The sequence below is a fragment of the Colossoma macropomum genome, unplaced genomic scaffold (assembly GCF_904425465.1).
Source record: "Colossoma macropomum unplaced genomic scaffold, Colossoma_macropomum, whole genome shotgun sequence".
Taxonomy (NCBI): domain Eukaryota; kingdom Metazoa; phylum Chordata; class Actinopteri; order Characiformes; family Serrasalmidae; genus Colossoma; species Colossoma macropomum.
The window spans coordinates 21,611,362-21,626,749 of NW_023494804.1; the positions used below are offsets into that span (position 1 = coordinate 21,611,362).

Consider the following 15,388-nt stretch of genomic DNA (forward strand, 5'->3'; position numbering starts at 1 on the left):
AGGTGTTTAAAAACTCCAGCAGCACTGCTGTGTCTGATCCACTCGTACCAGCACAACACACACTAACACACCACCACCACATCAGTGTTACTGCAGTGCTGAGAATGATCCACCACCCAAATAGTACCTGCTCTGTGAGGGTCCATGGGGGTCCTGAACACTGAAGAACAGAGTAAAAGGGGGCTAACAAAGTATGCAGAGAAACAGATGGACTACAGTCTGTAATTGTAGAACTACAAAATGCACCTATATAGTAAGTGGAGCTGATAAAATGGACAATGAGCACAGAAACAAGCAGGTGGTCATAACGTTATGCTTGATCGGTGTGTGTGCGCATATATATATACATACACACACACACACACACACTGTCATAAACATTCAGGCGCTAAGACGAAAATGAAAAACAGAATAAAGAGCACTTTTGCTTATAATCAAAGCAGATGTGTGAACAGATATGTGAACGTTCATATACACGTCTGCCAACATTCTTGTGCGCAATGTGAATGCGTATGCTAGGATAGTGTTTCTCAAGCTGTTCCTTAGGGTCCCCTAGATGGTCTTTTTTTTTTTTTGTTCCAAACAAACTTACAACACACAGATATAGAGCAAAACTGTGGAATGTCTGGGAGACCCTGAGGACCGGTTTCACAACCAATGCACTAGGGGGCATTGTCCAAAAGAGAAAGTACGAAAATAAAGAAGAAAATCTTGTGTTTTTTTCTCTCCAAGAATTAATTTTTACTGTTTTTGCAATACTTTCAAGATGGTTTGTGAAATTTTGTAATATTGCACTATTTTTGACAGCCGATTCTTAAACAGCTCCATTTTGATTATACACTTGTTCTGGTTAAATAAACTTTGTTCGCCACTGCATCTACAAATGCAAATTAAGACTGTACTCTGCACAGTGGAAGCAATATGTCAACAACATCCAGAAACACTGCCGACTTCTCTGGGCTTGAGCTCATCTGAAATGGACTAATGCACAGTGGAAACGTTTATTATGGTCTGATGTGTCAACCATTCAGATTTTTGTTTATGGAAATAACAGACATTGTGCTCTCTGGGCCAAAAAAGTAAAGAACCCTCCAGATTGTTACCAGTGTAAAGTTCAAAAGCCAGGCTCTGTCATGGTATGGGTGAGCATTGGAGTCCATGGCATGGGTAAAGTTCACATCTGTGAAAGCATCATTAACACTGAAAGATAAATACACATTTCAGAGCAGCATATGTTGCTCTATATTTTTTCAGGGACTTCCAAGCTTATTTCAACACTACAATGCCAAGGACCATTCTGCACATTACAACAGCATGTCTGGATATTCAGAGAGTGCGGGTGCTGGACCGGCCTGCCTGTCTCCAATTGAAAATGTGTTGTGAAGGCCCCACATGGTCGCACAGTGGAAGACTTTAAAATGGATATATTGGTGTCCCTAAACATTATTAAGTGCTGTTAAAAGGAAAGGTTTTGTAAACACATTTTTTATATATATATATATATATATATATATATATATATATATATGTGTATATATATATATAAAATGTGTTTACAAAACCTTTCCTTTATATATATTTTTTATATATATACATATATAAAAAATTTAAAAAAAAAACTGTACTGTTTTCAATTTAATACAGTTCAAACTGAATTTACTAATCACTGCTTTCTGTTTTTACTGGCATTTCACAGACTGTGCCAACTTTTTTGGACCTGTTTTTGAACATGCCTCTTTGCAGAAATATAAATCAAGCCCATACAAAGCCCCTAAGTGCACAAACTCTGATCAGCGCCTCTGCTGTGGACAAGCCCAGGTGTGTGTGTGTGGGAATGTGCGTTTACGTGTGCATGTGTGTGTGCACTAGTGCGCTTCTTCCTGCAGACGTGACACCACAAGTTAGGTGTGAGCTGACACACAGACCACAGCGGCTGAGAGAGAGGGAGGTGTGAAGAGGAGGTGATGATTTTAGCCTCATCAGTTCACTCTGCTGGTGGGAAAAAAAGCACAAACTGCCCTTCAGCACCATTCAATCACATCAGCAGGGGTGCAAATCTCTGACCATTCTACATGATTATGACTCTTTAGGAAATGATTCAATGCATCAAGAAATCTCAAATTTCACCACAATTCAGTTCAATTATGATTTGTAAGGAAACAATTTGATGCGTGATTGAATCTCAGATTTCACTGTGATTTGATTCAAGTTATGATTCTAAAGAAAACAATTCAATACATTATTAAATCTAAAATTTCACCACGATTCAATTCAGTCACGATTCAATATAGTATAAATCTCAAATTTTACCACGATACAATTCAGATGCGATTGACTAGGAAATGATTCAATACATTATTAAATTTCAAATTTTACTAGTTCAAGTCTATTACGATTTTATAGGAAACTATTTAATGCATCATTAATCAAATTCAACACAAATTCATAACGATTCTTTTGGAGATAATTCAGTGCATCATTAAATCTCAAATTTCACCAAAATTCCATTCAATTGTAATTCATCAGCAAACGTTTCAATGTATCAAGAAATCTCTGTTTTCTAATTATTCAAAACACAATTTTGGGAGCCTGCTCTTTTTCGTGGTGTCTGAAAACATAGTAGAGTATATCCAGGGCACTCTTACAATCCCACAAAGCACTGCAACAGGTCCTGTACAAAATGATACGCTAGCCGCCACAGAATACTCATAATGCTCTGTTGTAATGCTGAGTGATTAGCAACCCCATGCACTGTTCGTGTATGATATTGTTTATTTTAATCGCAAATTATTTCCCTGTAACAGTGGTCTATATAGTGATATTCTAATATTTAATGGGCCATATCATGGAAAACCAAATTTTCTTTGTATTTTGAAATAAGAGTCTGATGTTGTATGTAAACATTGTTAAAGTTGTAACATAAACCATTATCTTCCCACTCCATGAAGTCGATATGTGGTAACTAAGTTGCAAAAACAGTGCGTTTGGAATTCATGTTTGTGATGTCACGAAAAGCAACACATTTACATATTTGCCCATTCAGTCTACAGCAGTTTAGAGGTCATTTACATAGATCAGTTTTGAAGGTACAGCAAGAAAAATCAGCTGTTTAATTCTATGAGATATACAGGGGCAGGAAATGGGTCATGTTACTGTTTCTGGTACATAAATATGGGCCGTTTAAATGTGTTCCAACACAAATAATGATTAAGAGGATATATGCACATAAATTTTCACCACAGTTTGATTACATTTATTTTGGAAATGAGTCAATACATCAATAAAATTGCTTGTTTTTAGTATCACCTAATTATTTTTTTAAAAACAAAATGAATACCCAAATGCGACTAATCACATAGTAATCAGATACAGACAAGAAAAACAAGACACTGATCCATTTTAGGGGGATTTTTATGTTTGAACACAGCCTGAGAATTTTATTTTGATCAAGAATTAAGCCATACTTCATTGCATATTATTATAAATCAATAAAATATTCCAAAATCACCACCTCAAGATAGATTTTTTGACCTGTACACATCGGGGTTGGGTTGATTGATGCAGAACGGCAGGAAACCTTGCCCTTCAGCTGAACTGGGAGGTGAGAAAATAAGAAACCAGTGCAGTTTCGCACTTGATCTGTTCTTAAACCGCCCCCCCCTTTTCTCTCTCTCTCTCTCTTCACCCAACTACTTCTCCAACACGCACAGATCCATTTACGCTCGAGCCGACTCTCACTTACTCATTCCCACTCAAACGCACTCATAATCACTTTCCCACACAAGTACATGCAGACACACACATATCTGTGCACGTCGGGCGCAGACAGCCTGTCAGTCATTATGTCAGAGTGGCCCCAGTAACACTACTCAAAGCCACACACGTACACGCACACACAGTGGGAAATATTTGGAATGGTTTCCCTCGGAATGTCTTGGCATGTTTGAGGAATGTCTCTCTGCTCCCTTCTCCTGCCCCTCTTCCCTCTGACTGTTTTCTCTCATAAACTCACCCCCGCTCTCCTTTCCCTCTCTTTCCCGCTTCATAGATTGGGGTGTTGAGGCCACAGAGGCTCAGAGAAGCCTGGCGTTAGTTTCACATTTTGAGAAAGATTTTGTGCTTCTCATAGAGCCCTGCTTAACGGTTAGATCACATCAAGCAAAAAGGGGAAAATATATAAAAGGGAAGTATGACAAAGAAAAAAGGAACTAAACTGTTATTGATATGCTGAGAGAAGCATGCAGGCTCACACACAGACATGCACAGGAGCTGCACAATATATCATTTATGAATTGCTGTCGCACCACAGGCCAATACTGATATTGCAGAGGGCTCCACTGTAGAGTGAAATGGTTCCCACAGCCATATCATACCATTCAGGTCCAAAACTCGTGAGACTGGTTCCAGTTTCTTTTTCCATCTAATGTGCTGCTAATTCAGGACTAGGAAATACCTCAGAAAAAAACTACAAAGAACACTGGCTCAGCAACAGGCTAACAGCTCATTTGTTGAGCGGCGGTCACCTCAACACTCACCTCAACAAATTTTTAAATATGAATTTTTATCTTCTAAAAGTGTGTAATTTGAGCAGCATTAAGCTGAAACCTAGCCTGGACGCTGGTGTGTTGCCTGCTAACAACACTAACACTAGTTTAGCTAGTATGACAGCTCCATACACCACAGAGGTTTGATTTTGGTTATCTGTCAGTCCAACACTCAACTTTACACACTCAGATATGACTCTTTATCCTCTAAACGTGTTTTGTTTACTTCAGCCACTTCAGTACCAGACAATTTCACATCCTCAGATTTAAGTCATTATCACCTAAACATGGTGAGCAGAGCTGTTAGCATGCTAGCCAACCTTCTAACTCCTAGTTAGCAGCATTTGGCCTTAGATTAATGGCTTTACATTTACTGTATGATGGGCTGAAAATCACGTACTGCTTTTATTTATCTAGCAAACGTGTAAGCAAACTGAACTTTTTATTAGCTTTCAATTTTGAAATACTGTAGAATGAGGTGGGCCAAAAGCAGCACACACATCGAACCAATTGGTGAATAACTTCGTCATTAAACCATCAACCCCAAACAGTTCTGGGGCCATGAGGAGTGCGCTGTTTGTAAGCCCTCCATGCCAAACCATGTCTGTGTGAGAATGCAGTTGGAACGGTTACTGTCCGTGCTCAAATGTTTGGCCCTACAGTGGAAAAGAGGCTATACTGCACTACACTAAATCCAATTAAACAGGACTATTTATGCTCTCTTTTATGAAACATGCAGTTGTTCAATGTTCAAGTCCTGACAATATTAACAATATTATCGGAAAAGCATATTGTGGTATAATTTATCACGATAATAAAATATTGTCATATCGCCCACTCCTACTTTTTCCAATCACGGTTAAATTTTCTGTTTGTGTGGGTGTTTTGATGAATCCGGGCATTCGAGTGTTCAAACAAACTAAATTTTGGTGACTACAACGCAGGTCAGTCTTAGAAATGTGATGCAAAGTTTGTGTTCAGTGTGTTTTAATTGAAAGGTATATCACAATCATACGGTGTAGAAATATGAAGGCCATATGGTATTTTGTCTCACCCAGACACACACAAAAGCACACACACCCCAGTGTAAGATGCCACTGAAGTGGAACCTCAGTGTTGCCCCTGTCTTTTCACATTCTGCCCGTGTTCTCAGCCTGCTGCTTCTTTTGTAGATCAAAGCTTCGACCAAAATCCTTCTTTTAAAAACACACTTGCGCTCTCTTTCTCTTCCCCTCTCACTCCATCTTCTCACGCTGTTTCAGTTCCTGTCCACCCCCCCAACAGAGATCGTGGGAACCCCAGTGCCACCAAGCTGTCTGAGGCGGTGGCCATGGCTATCTGTCCCATCTCCACACTTCTAAAAACAGACGGCAGACATCTAATGCTGGACGAGGAAGTCAGCGTCTATGAGCGCCGAGTGTCCAAAGGCACATGAAACGCCAACGCTGAGAAATCACACGCCATCTGCAGAGCAAGACTCAAACCCTAGTACAGAAAAAAAAAAACCTCAATGCTGAAATCGGAGAAATGGCATGAGCTGGGGAGTCATAATGAGTCGAACTGTCTGAATCAATGTCACGCACACGCATTGGTCAGGGAAATGCATGATGTCAGTGTACTAAAATGACACGCTGAATTAGGACATACAGAATTACTGCATCCAAATAGTGACTAATTATGTGCTACTATAGAGGGCAAGTGCAGGTTTGTCTCATTGGTGGCAACTATGGATGGGAATATATCTGTGACCACACCGAAATTATTGTGGTTTAAAGGTCTTTAAAAACAACTGGTTTCAGTTTTCCTTCTGCAATTGGGTGATTAAACCGTTGTGAATACATTCGAGGTCCTGAGTTGTACTGCAGGTTTCTGTGCCAAAGAATGTGCCGCATCCTGTGGCAATTAGAGATATTGATAGCATATCTGTATCGGTGGTTGGGCTGCACAATATAGGCTTAAAATATGATGTTTGATGAAGTTGTTGGATATCACAATGACAACATTAGAAATGATTAGAAAATCTAACTAACCTCTCCTTTAAGCAAACAGTCAGGCTGACAGTCAGCATTCCCTGAACAGCCCTATAAAGGAAACAAAAAAGAATATATACATATTTAATTTCTAAAAAGCTCTTTATGGTGATGCAGGTTTGTTGTGACAGTAGTCATTACTCCTTCTAAGGTTAGATTCCCACCAATCCCGTTTCGTCACTCTACTGATGAGTGTGAGGTAATTTGATCCATTCTGCCATCACAGTCCTTAAACGTGTTTACTGTGGAAACTCATATCACAATAACAATACAAACATGGTTTATCATGCAGCCCAATTCAATCAGTGATGGGCCGAGATCAGTAAAAAATGCCCAAACAGATATCAGAGGGTTAAAAAAAGTATGATCCAATCCTGTAACAAAACTATTTTAAAATAATTAACATTTATTTAATCCTCTGATATCTGCTCATATGGTGTGATTTCCTGTGGGGTAGTAGAATGAGTAGCTTGAGCAGCAAGATACCTACTTTCGGAAGCCTGACTTAAGTGGAAGTGCTTACTGCTTGAAAGCTCAGTAGTATTTAGAGAAGAAATATCCGATCTGTATCAGTATCAGCTGTGCTGAAGAATTCAATATTAGTATGGGAAAAAAGTGGTTTCATGCCATCTGTAGAGGCAATAAAAGAATCTATGCATCCATCTAAAAAATGTATCTGAAAACAAAGTCCTAAATGCTATTTGAAAAGACAGCCATGAATGCTGCTGATCCTATTAAAGCAACATCAACATCAGGCTCTCTGTGTGCACACACTTCTAACAAAGAAACTGAGAGAGGGCCTTTGTGTCCTTCACAAGCTGAGCAGATTGGAAGCGTCAGGAGTGGTGAGCAAAGGTTGATCTTAAAAGATTCATTTTCCACAAGCATGTTAAAACCGCCCATTAAAATCTCTTTCATCTGGGCAGGTTCTGAGATGCAGCTAAATTCCTGTCTTGCAAAAAAGTGACGATTTTAACCGAGAGTCAAAGCCACTGTCATTGAAACTGTCTCAGTTTACAACAGTTTTATTACATAATAGCCTGGGGCCGATAACTGATATTATCGAATATTGTGAGAAATTAAGTAAGTGCCAGTATTATGCAAATTATCGTTCTTTCATCATCTTTTCATCTTTTGCTTTTTTTTTTTATTGCTTTGTCTTTATTTAACCACTCCCTAAATGTATAACACTGTATACAAAAGACTGTTTAATTATAGGCTATACAAACACAACATTACCAACTAATTAAATACAATTAACACTTAGACTTTAACAGAGACTGTAACAGTTTTTCAGTCTGGCAAAGAATGCTGGGGTACAAATGAAACAAAAATTCTCCAGCAGAAATTAAAATGGTCGAGCTTGTCCAGAAGAATATGGCACTTCATAACCAGATCACAGTTATACTGTTCATCACGCTAATTCTGCAGACAATAACCACTTGTCTAAACTGACACCATCCAAGCTTAATAGACAACAGGGATGTCCACATACTGAAAGCAGTAGAGAGTTGAGAGAGAAAGCGTGAGAAATAGGGAGAGATGGACAGACAGAGAGACGCAGGGATTACGGTGGGGCCGGCGCTGGAGGGGTTAATGATTGGTGATGGGTATCAATGGGCCACACAGGGGGTTTGGGCTTTAGAGTTTAGAGTGAGTGAAGGAATGCCTCTCTCAGCCTGCCTGGGACAGTCACAGGAAAGACAACCAGCCACTGGTCATCAAAGCACTACAATCAGATAACAAAGGGGTTAACTTCGCCTGGGTGGGCTTTCCACATACCAGCCTTGGGGTGCACCTCCGAAAACCCCCACCCCCCTCCAAATGCCTCCATTCAACTCCTCCAAGGTCTTTTCTCTTTTTTGCCCCCCTCTATCTTTCCCACTACACATTCTTTCGCTCACCTTCCCGTACCGGTCCGTCCATCACAGACCAGCAAAGCGATTTTTCTCTTGTGGATATGGACCATTAAAGGGAAAAACAAAAGCCCCACTGTTTCATATATGCGCACATTTGGTTTGGGTGTGCTGCACAAATGCACAAACAGCAATACAGTAGGTCCCAAATGTGGTGGATGAGAGGCCTGTCAGCCAAATGGTGGAAGAAAAAGGCCACCCGCTCAGGAGGAGTAGGTGGTCACAGATTTGACATATGGGACATATGGGCTAGGACTGCACAGTTGTTTTTCAGTTTTTGACATAATTTGAAAATACCTGTTGCTCTTTACATTGTGTGTCATGAAGAATGGACCAAAAGAAAAGGCCCAAAATGACTTGTAAAAAAGTCTGGTTCAAAGCCTACTTTACTTTTACTGCTTACAATAAAAGTAAAGTAGGTTTTTTTCCTTCTCCTGTAAAGTTACCATTTTGGAGATATGAGGTTTTCTTCTGACAGCGATATAGATTTGACTTTGTGATAGCAACACAATAAGACACAAATGACATAAATAGCTGTGCAAAAGGCTTAGGCACCTGAGAAAAAATACATTTAAAAAGCTATTTATCTGGGCAGTTAGGGCTTATTTGCTCAGACAACGCCAATATCACAAAAAATACAAATATAATTAATATAATTAGCAGTGATTTTCTTAATCTCTATTTGTTTGTTTAACCATTTCCAAACCTCGCCTCAAGAAAGCTGAATTTTATTTGTAGTCACCCAACACCTGGTTTGGCTAATCAATTGTTCATTAAATTAAAGGTGCACTGTTATAAATCTTTGCGATGCCTGGGGTATTAAGGAGAAATTTGGAAACAAACTTTGTTCTAACTAGCTCATGGGATATCACATAAAAAATGTAGTCTTTTTAGGTTTATTTGTATTTATTCTCATGTTATATAGTGTTTTTACTGGCAAAACCTCACTTACTGCTAAGATTATTGGTGACTGTCCAACAATTGCAAAACATAAATAAACAAATGTCCCACACACTGTCTAAAATGGTGGTTCTCAACTGGTGGGTCACGACCCAACAATGGGCCACACACAGATACAGAGGGCTACGGGTGTGTCACTCCTTTGTCTTGGAAATAATTTTGTACATAGGCATGAACTTCACTATTTGCAACTGGCATAGAAATAAATTTCGTTTGCAGTTAAGCATGAGCCTTTAGATTATACTGTCTATCATCATGAAAAATGCATACTGAGGTACAAACCGTTGATTGCAGTGTAAATTAGAGCTTTTTTTTTACAAACTTTTACAAACTCCTTTTTAGTGGCTTAATGATAAAGGACAAATGTAGTTCCTGAGGTAAGACCACTTAAGGATCACTAGACTAAATCAGCCAGTTATCTACCTCTGTACAGCTGAAAAGTGGTAAAGTAGGCTAAGCTTGCACATTTACAGAAATTAATGTGCATTGTCATGTTAATCTAAACAGAGTACACAGTAAATGATGACTGAATCAAGAGGACTGACTGCAGTTTGAATGAGAAGACAACTGTCCACTGAAAAGACAGAAAGATATAGTTGTTTACATTCATTACATTCATATTTAAAAGTCTCATATGAATGTATTTGCACTGACATTTGTTTTCCCTTCTCCAACTTCCTACGGCCCATTTCGCGACCCTACTGTTTGTCTGTGCGTCACGCCCGACTCTGATCAGACAGACTGTCTGCAACGGAAAAACACAAGAAGGATCTCTGCTCTGATGAAAAGCAGATATGCTACAGTAGTGATGAATCAGCGAATTATCTACCATCATCTCTTTTTTTCAACTCCGACACTCTGTCTATCCCTCAGTCTCTATCGCTCTCTGCATCTCCACCTGTCAGCTTTGAAGATGCTTGACACAGGCCTCTCCAGTCTTTTCCCCACTGCTCTCTAAATAACCCCTCTTAGTTATCTGCTGGACTCTGTCATTAGCCTGTTTAGCTCAGTCAAAATGACACTTTCTCCCTCTTTTCATCTCTCAGCAACTTCTCTCTCACTAGCCTGCATCATCTAAATCTTTCTTGCAGTTTAGTCTGGAGGTCACTTAACACATTTCAACACAAAACAGTCTGCATTTAGTTTACTAACCATATTCTTCACACCTCATTCTACGGCAGGAGTCCCTAAACTTTTGCAATTTTTGGCCCACACAACAGACCACATGGGCTTTCATGGCCCACAAGATGATTTATCTGGCCCAATCATTTCAAATCCGAGGAAATATAACACAATAAGCAACACAGCCTATCAAATTTCACTGGTTTGGATAACATAATAAATATATGCAACATATTAAACACAAATAAGTTCTAAATTCTTTTGTTTGTGGCCATTTACCTATGATTAATGAATTCCATTCTAGTAAAAAGAGAAACCTGCACTGAAAAAACAAACATATCTAGTTATATTGCCTAATCACTGAGCTGGATCTAAATCCAAATAAATTATCACAACAATAATATTCAATCTGTTAGTATGTAGCAGAAACTGTTGGTGGTGAAGTCAAAGAGAAACAAAGAAAAAGAAATAAGAAATAAGAAAAGTGCTAAATGAAGGAAAACTGAGGCAAACTTTCAAGAAACTGGAAGAAATATAGGCTAATTACAGGCTTTTTTAAACAGAAGGCTAAATGTCCAACGTGTTAGGAAATATCTCAGCCTAAGTATCTTTGCGGTCGCTACTGAATGCAAAAAGGGCAGCTGGTTTATGTCGTTGCTTTTCCAGCATAATAAAATGCTTTAGGCTGTTCCAAAACTTCAGTAGGAGTTCCCAAACTTTTTGGGCAGTAAGTGCTACTGTGTTCCAAACCCCCTCCCCAGTGGTCTTTACTTTCACTTAGTGCACAAGGACCCGGTCTTACCAGAGCCTCTTCCATTTGCTAGTCTTCTCCATAGCTATCGCTGACCTGCACATGAAGACACGGTCTGGTTCTATGACATCACAGGTAACTCATTAAGTGGGCGCAGTATGGTCATACGTTGTGACTGACGGCCACATATTTCATTTTAATAACGTTTAATACAATCCACCATATTTAAACAAGAACCATGCTGAAACATGCCTGAAGCAGATTTAATAAACTGATTACATTAAAACTTAGTAGAAATAGAACTTCTAAGATTTTTGGCTCCCCCAGGGGGCAGCGCCTCCCAGTTTGAGAACTGCTGCTCTATAGGCCCAAATTCCACATAATATTCTGTACTGTTCATCTACATTTGGTTGATTTATGAACAAAAACGTGCTGCAAGTACTGTCTATTAGATTAGTATTCCCCCACATGTATCACTTATTTGATTATTACCATTTTTTCATTTTTCTACCTTCTTTCTTCCCAGTGTTAGTCTTTTCTGACCTGCTATCTAAAGATACGGCATTGCTTAATAGTTACCAACCTGGGAGGGTGAGGACAAACACGTGCTTCCTCCAAGAAACATGACGCCAGCCTGCAACTTTTTCAAGCCTGACCATGCTTGGAAAAGACGGCTATCAGCTCAATTCTGTACATGTGACAAACCAAAAACTGGCCGCTGACCACTGGCAGAACAGAATCAACAGGAAAAGAGAAACTAAACCATCAGCAGTGTAAGCATTTGACCTCACAAAAACGGGAAACTTCTCGCATTATAAAATCTCAAATTTATCCACAATTTTGTTCTATTATTTTGGTACAAATCAGAAGTATTTTTAACAAAACACTGAATGCAAAAATGCAACTATATACTATATATACACACACACAATATAGGTTTTTACATTTAAATTTTTTTATATTTTTAAAATTTTTAAAATTGTAATAATTTTTATTTGGGGTTATGTTGGCCAAAAAATGAGCACATACTTCACTGAATGCTATTACTGATTACAATCAATGCTTAAATCCTTGCAGTTGAACCGTCACTTTTAAATCTATGCATTTCTATAGTAATAGCAGGGCCAACGGCACTCTGTTGGATATCTTTGGCATCGTTAGGATTCAAACTGGGCTGCCTTTCTCTCTTTCTCTTTTTGTCTCAGAGTGAGATTCCTCATCTCCTCCTCCTTTGTTTACGGCATACAGTTGAAAAAAAAGCCGCCATTGTTCCAGTGAATACCTCGGTGGCACTTCAAACGAATGATTCACAGGAGACGGGTCTCCAGAGTACTGCTCTATCTCCCTCGCTTCCTTCCTGCTGACGGCCTCTGTGTTCCCCCCACGCTGATAAAACCCAACATCAACTCATAGCACAAGCATTCATGATGTTTTGTTTTTTGTTTCTGGTCATCGAACTTGACTTGATAAAATGTTTTTTTCTCTTTTTTTTTCTGAAAGAGGAAGAGGAATCGTGTCTGGGTGATAACAGCATTGCAGAAAAGCACACACACACACATACACACACACACACACACACACACACACACACACAAACACACACACTGACCTGGCATCGGCTGAATATGTCAGAAGGAGTGAGGTGGACGTGAAAATGCTTGAGCACGTGCACAGCCTGGTCCCGAGCTTTCTCCGAGCAGTCAAGAGTCAGACAGCGTCCCTCTGCGACCTGCGACCTCAGCTACACAACATAGCACAAAACACAAACCCACATTAGAGGTGGCACAATAACATCTTTTCTTTTCCGATACTGATATTGGAATCTTGAGTATTGGCGATACTGCTATAGATCCAATAAATTTTCTGGTGACACTTTATTTTGAGTGGTCCTGTTTAGATTAAATAAACACTCAACAATTAAATAAACTCTCAGTAACATGTCAAAAACATGTGAGGGTTAGGATTAGGTTTTGGGTTGAGGTTAAGGTTAGGTTTAGGATTAGGGCCAGGGTGAGGGTTTAATTTTGGGGTAGGTTTTGGGTGTAATGGAAGTAAAATATTAACAGTACATCTACTTAATGCAAGTAATGTGTTAAAAAAACATCTACAAGATATTTACTTCAATGTATTCAGATGCTGCACTACTGCTACTTCACTGATATGTTGGTGATGCGCTACTGATAATCTGTTACGAGTTTATTAATCATCTACAAAGGACCACTCCAAATAAAGTGTTACCAGTTTTCTTTAGGTCTCCTTTATGTGTATAGCACACGTAAAAGGCAACAAGTGTTGGCCTCTACACTGTACAACAAAACAAATCTTTAAATCTTACCACACATTAAAATGAGCGTTTTTTTATACCGAAGCACTTCACTTAAAAGGGAATTTCCACTATTTTTCCCCCATAATTAAATAGAAAATATGTAAATAACAACATTCTGAATGGTTTGATGTGAAAAGCTCTGTTCTAGAGAAACTTACTGAATCAGAATTGTTCACAGTGGTGGTGATAGGAACCGGACGTCTGAAGAGTTTAAAGCCTCTAAAAGTGAGTACGAACACATTACAGGTTTTTGTTTTGACAAAAAACATAGTTTGAAAATACATTCATGTTGGAGAGATATATGAAGGGTTCTTTTTCCAGATTTCCCACTATTTTTCCATCATCAATATTACACACAAACACTCTGAGGACACATGTAGGTTCAGTGGTGATTTTGGACAATAAATAAGACGCCAATATTTGTGTTGTAGACACTGTGATCCCTGATTCCTATCACTACCACTATAAAAAAATCTGAGCTGGCAAGTCTGTCTATATTAAACCATTTCACATCAAACCACAGTGAATGACTTTGTTAGCATCTTGACCTCTGAATTATGCACATTTTGAAAAATGTATGGAATTTCCCTTTAAGGTGATCATCTAAAAATAGTCTATCATTCTCAAACCACTCAAACGCACAGCTAACAACATAATCTCAGCGTGATTATTAGTCTGTTATCCAGTGCAGCATTTTCTGCTGAAATCGGCCAGATACTGATACACATCAATACAGAGATGCCATCTCTAACCCACATACTATGAAAACACAAGACTTTAACATGTTAAATAATCTGTAAAGCAGTTTCAAATTGCTGCAAAAATCAAATTTGTACATACACTGTGTTAAATTTGATGATGAATGGGCCAATAGAAATTGTCCAAAATTACTTAAAAACAAATTACATTAACATACTATATCACTGAGCACATTTCATTTCTTCTCTTACAAAGTATATGTACATTTGGGAGATGTTAATTTACCACATTCACAATACTGTTCTTTTCCCACAGTACTGTGCAGAAGTCAGCCACCCTTCACTTAATTTCGAAATGGCCATTAAGTATTTACTGTATCCACTCTACCTTTATTAGAGCTTCCATTCTGGAGACTTGCTTTCAGTTTTTCAAAGAAATCTGTAGGGATGTTTTTCCACACCTCCAAAGTTCAGTCTTAGAAGTTGGTTGAATTTTCTGCTTCTCACCATCCAAATAACCCCAAACGTCTTCAGTGATGTTGAGGTCTGGGCTCTGAGGTGGTCAGTCTATTGTTCCGAAAACAACAGCAGAACACCACCATTCTTTGCTTGATTTACAAATTCTCTACCTTTTCTCTGTAATGACTTCTTGACAGCTACACATCCTTTCAGACTCATAGCGCTGAGTTGTCTTCTCTCAGTGGAAGGATGGACAGAAACACCTGTGGATTTTTTCAGATCTGAAGCAGCTTGATTTTCTCCTCTCTCTCAAAGATGAAAGCTTTAAGTGCTGTTTATCTGATGGAGACAGTTTTGGTTGTGAGAAGTTAAATTTTCTCTGTATCTCCAGCTGTAGAGATTTTTTTCACTTATTTCCACTTGTGTATGTGTATTATCTTCTATCTAATCACCTCAGAAATAACTCCTGAAAAATTAATGACATGATTGTACTTAATTGCCGTTTCGACTTGAAATGATACAAAGGGCGGTCTTTGACTTTTGCACAGTAGAGTATTTAATATAAATGACACGCTGAATCAT

The 15,388-nt window shown here is 38.7% G+C and overlaps 1 protein-coding gene across 3 annotated transcripts in view; it reads right to left on the bottom strand.

The window, feature by feature from the left end:
• The window catches only part of exd3 (exonuclease 3'-5' domain containing 3), a 68,638-nt gene that overhangs the window by 21,976 nt on the left and 31,274 nt on the right, over positions 1–15,388 (bottom strand). For 2 of the 3 annotated variants that reach the window (XM_036594406.1, XM_036594405.1), the window contains exons 18-19: positions 12,933–13,064; positions 6,575–6,625 (exon numbers count right to left, since the gene is read on the bottom strand). In XM_036594406.1, the coding sequence (XP_036450299.1) occupies positions 6,575–6,625; positions 12,933–13,064 (183 nt within the window). The remainder of the gene's footprint in view (positions 1–6,574; positions 6,626–12,932; positions 13,065–15,388) is intronic. The other variant, XM_036594407.1, reaches the window with a different exon arrangement.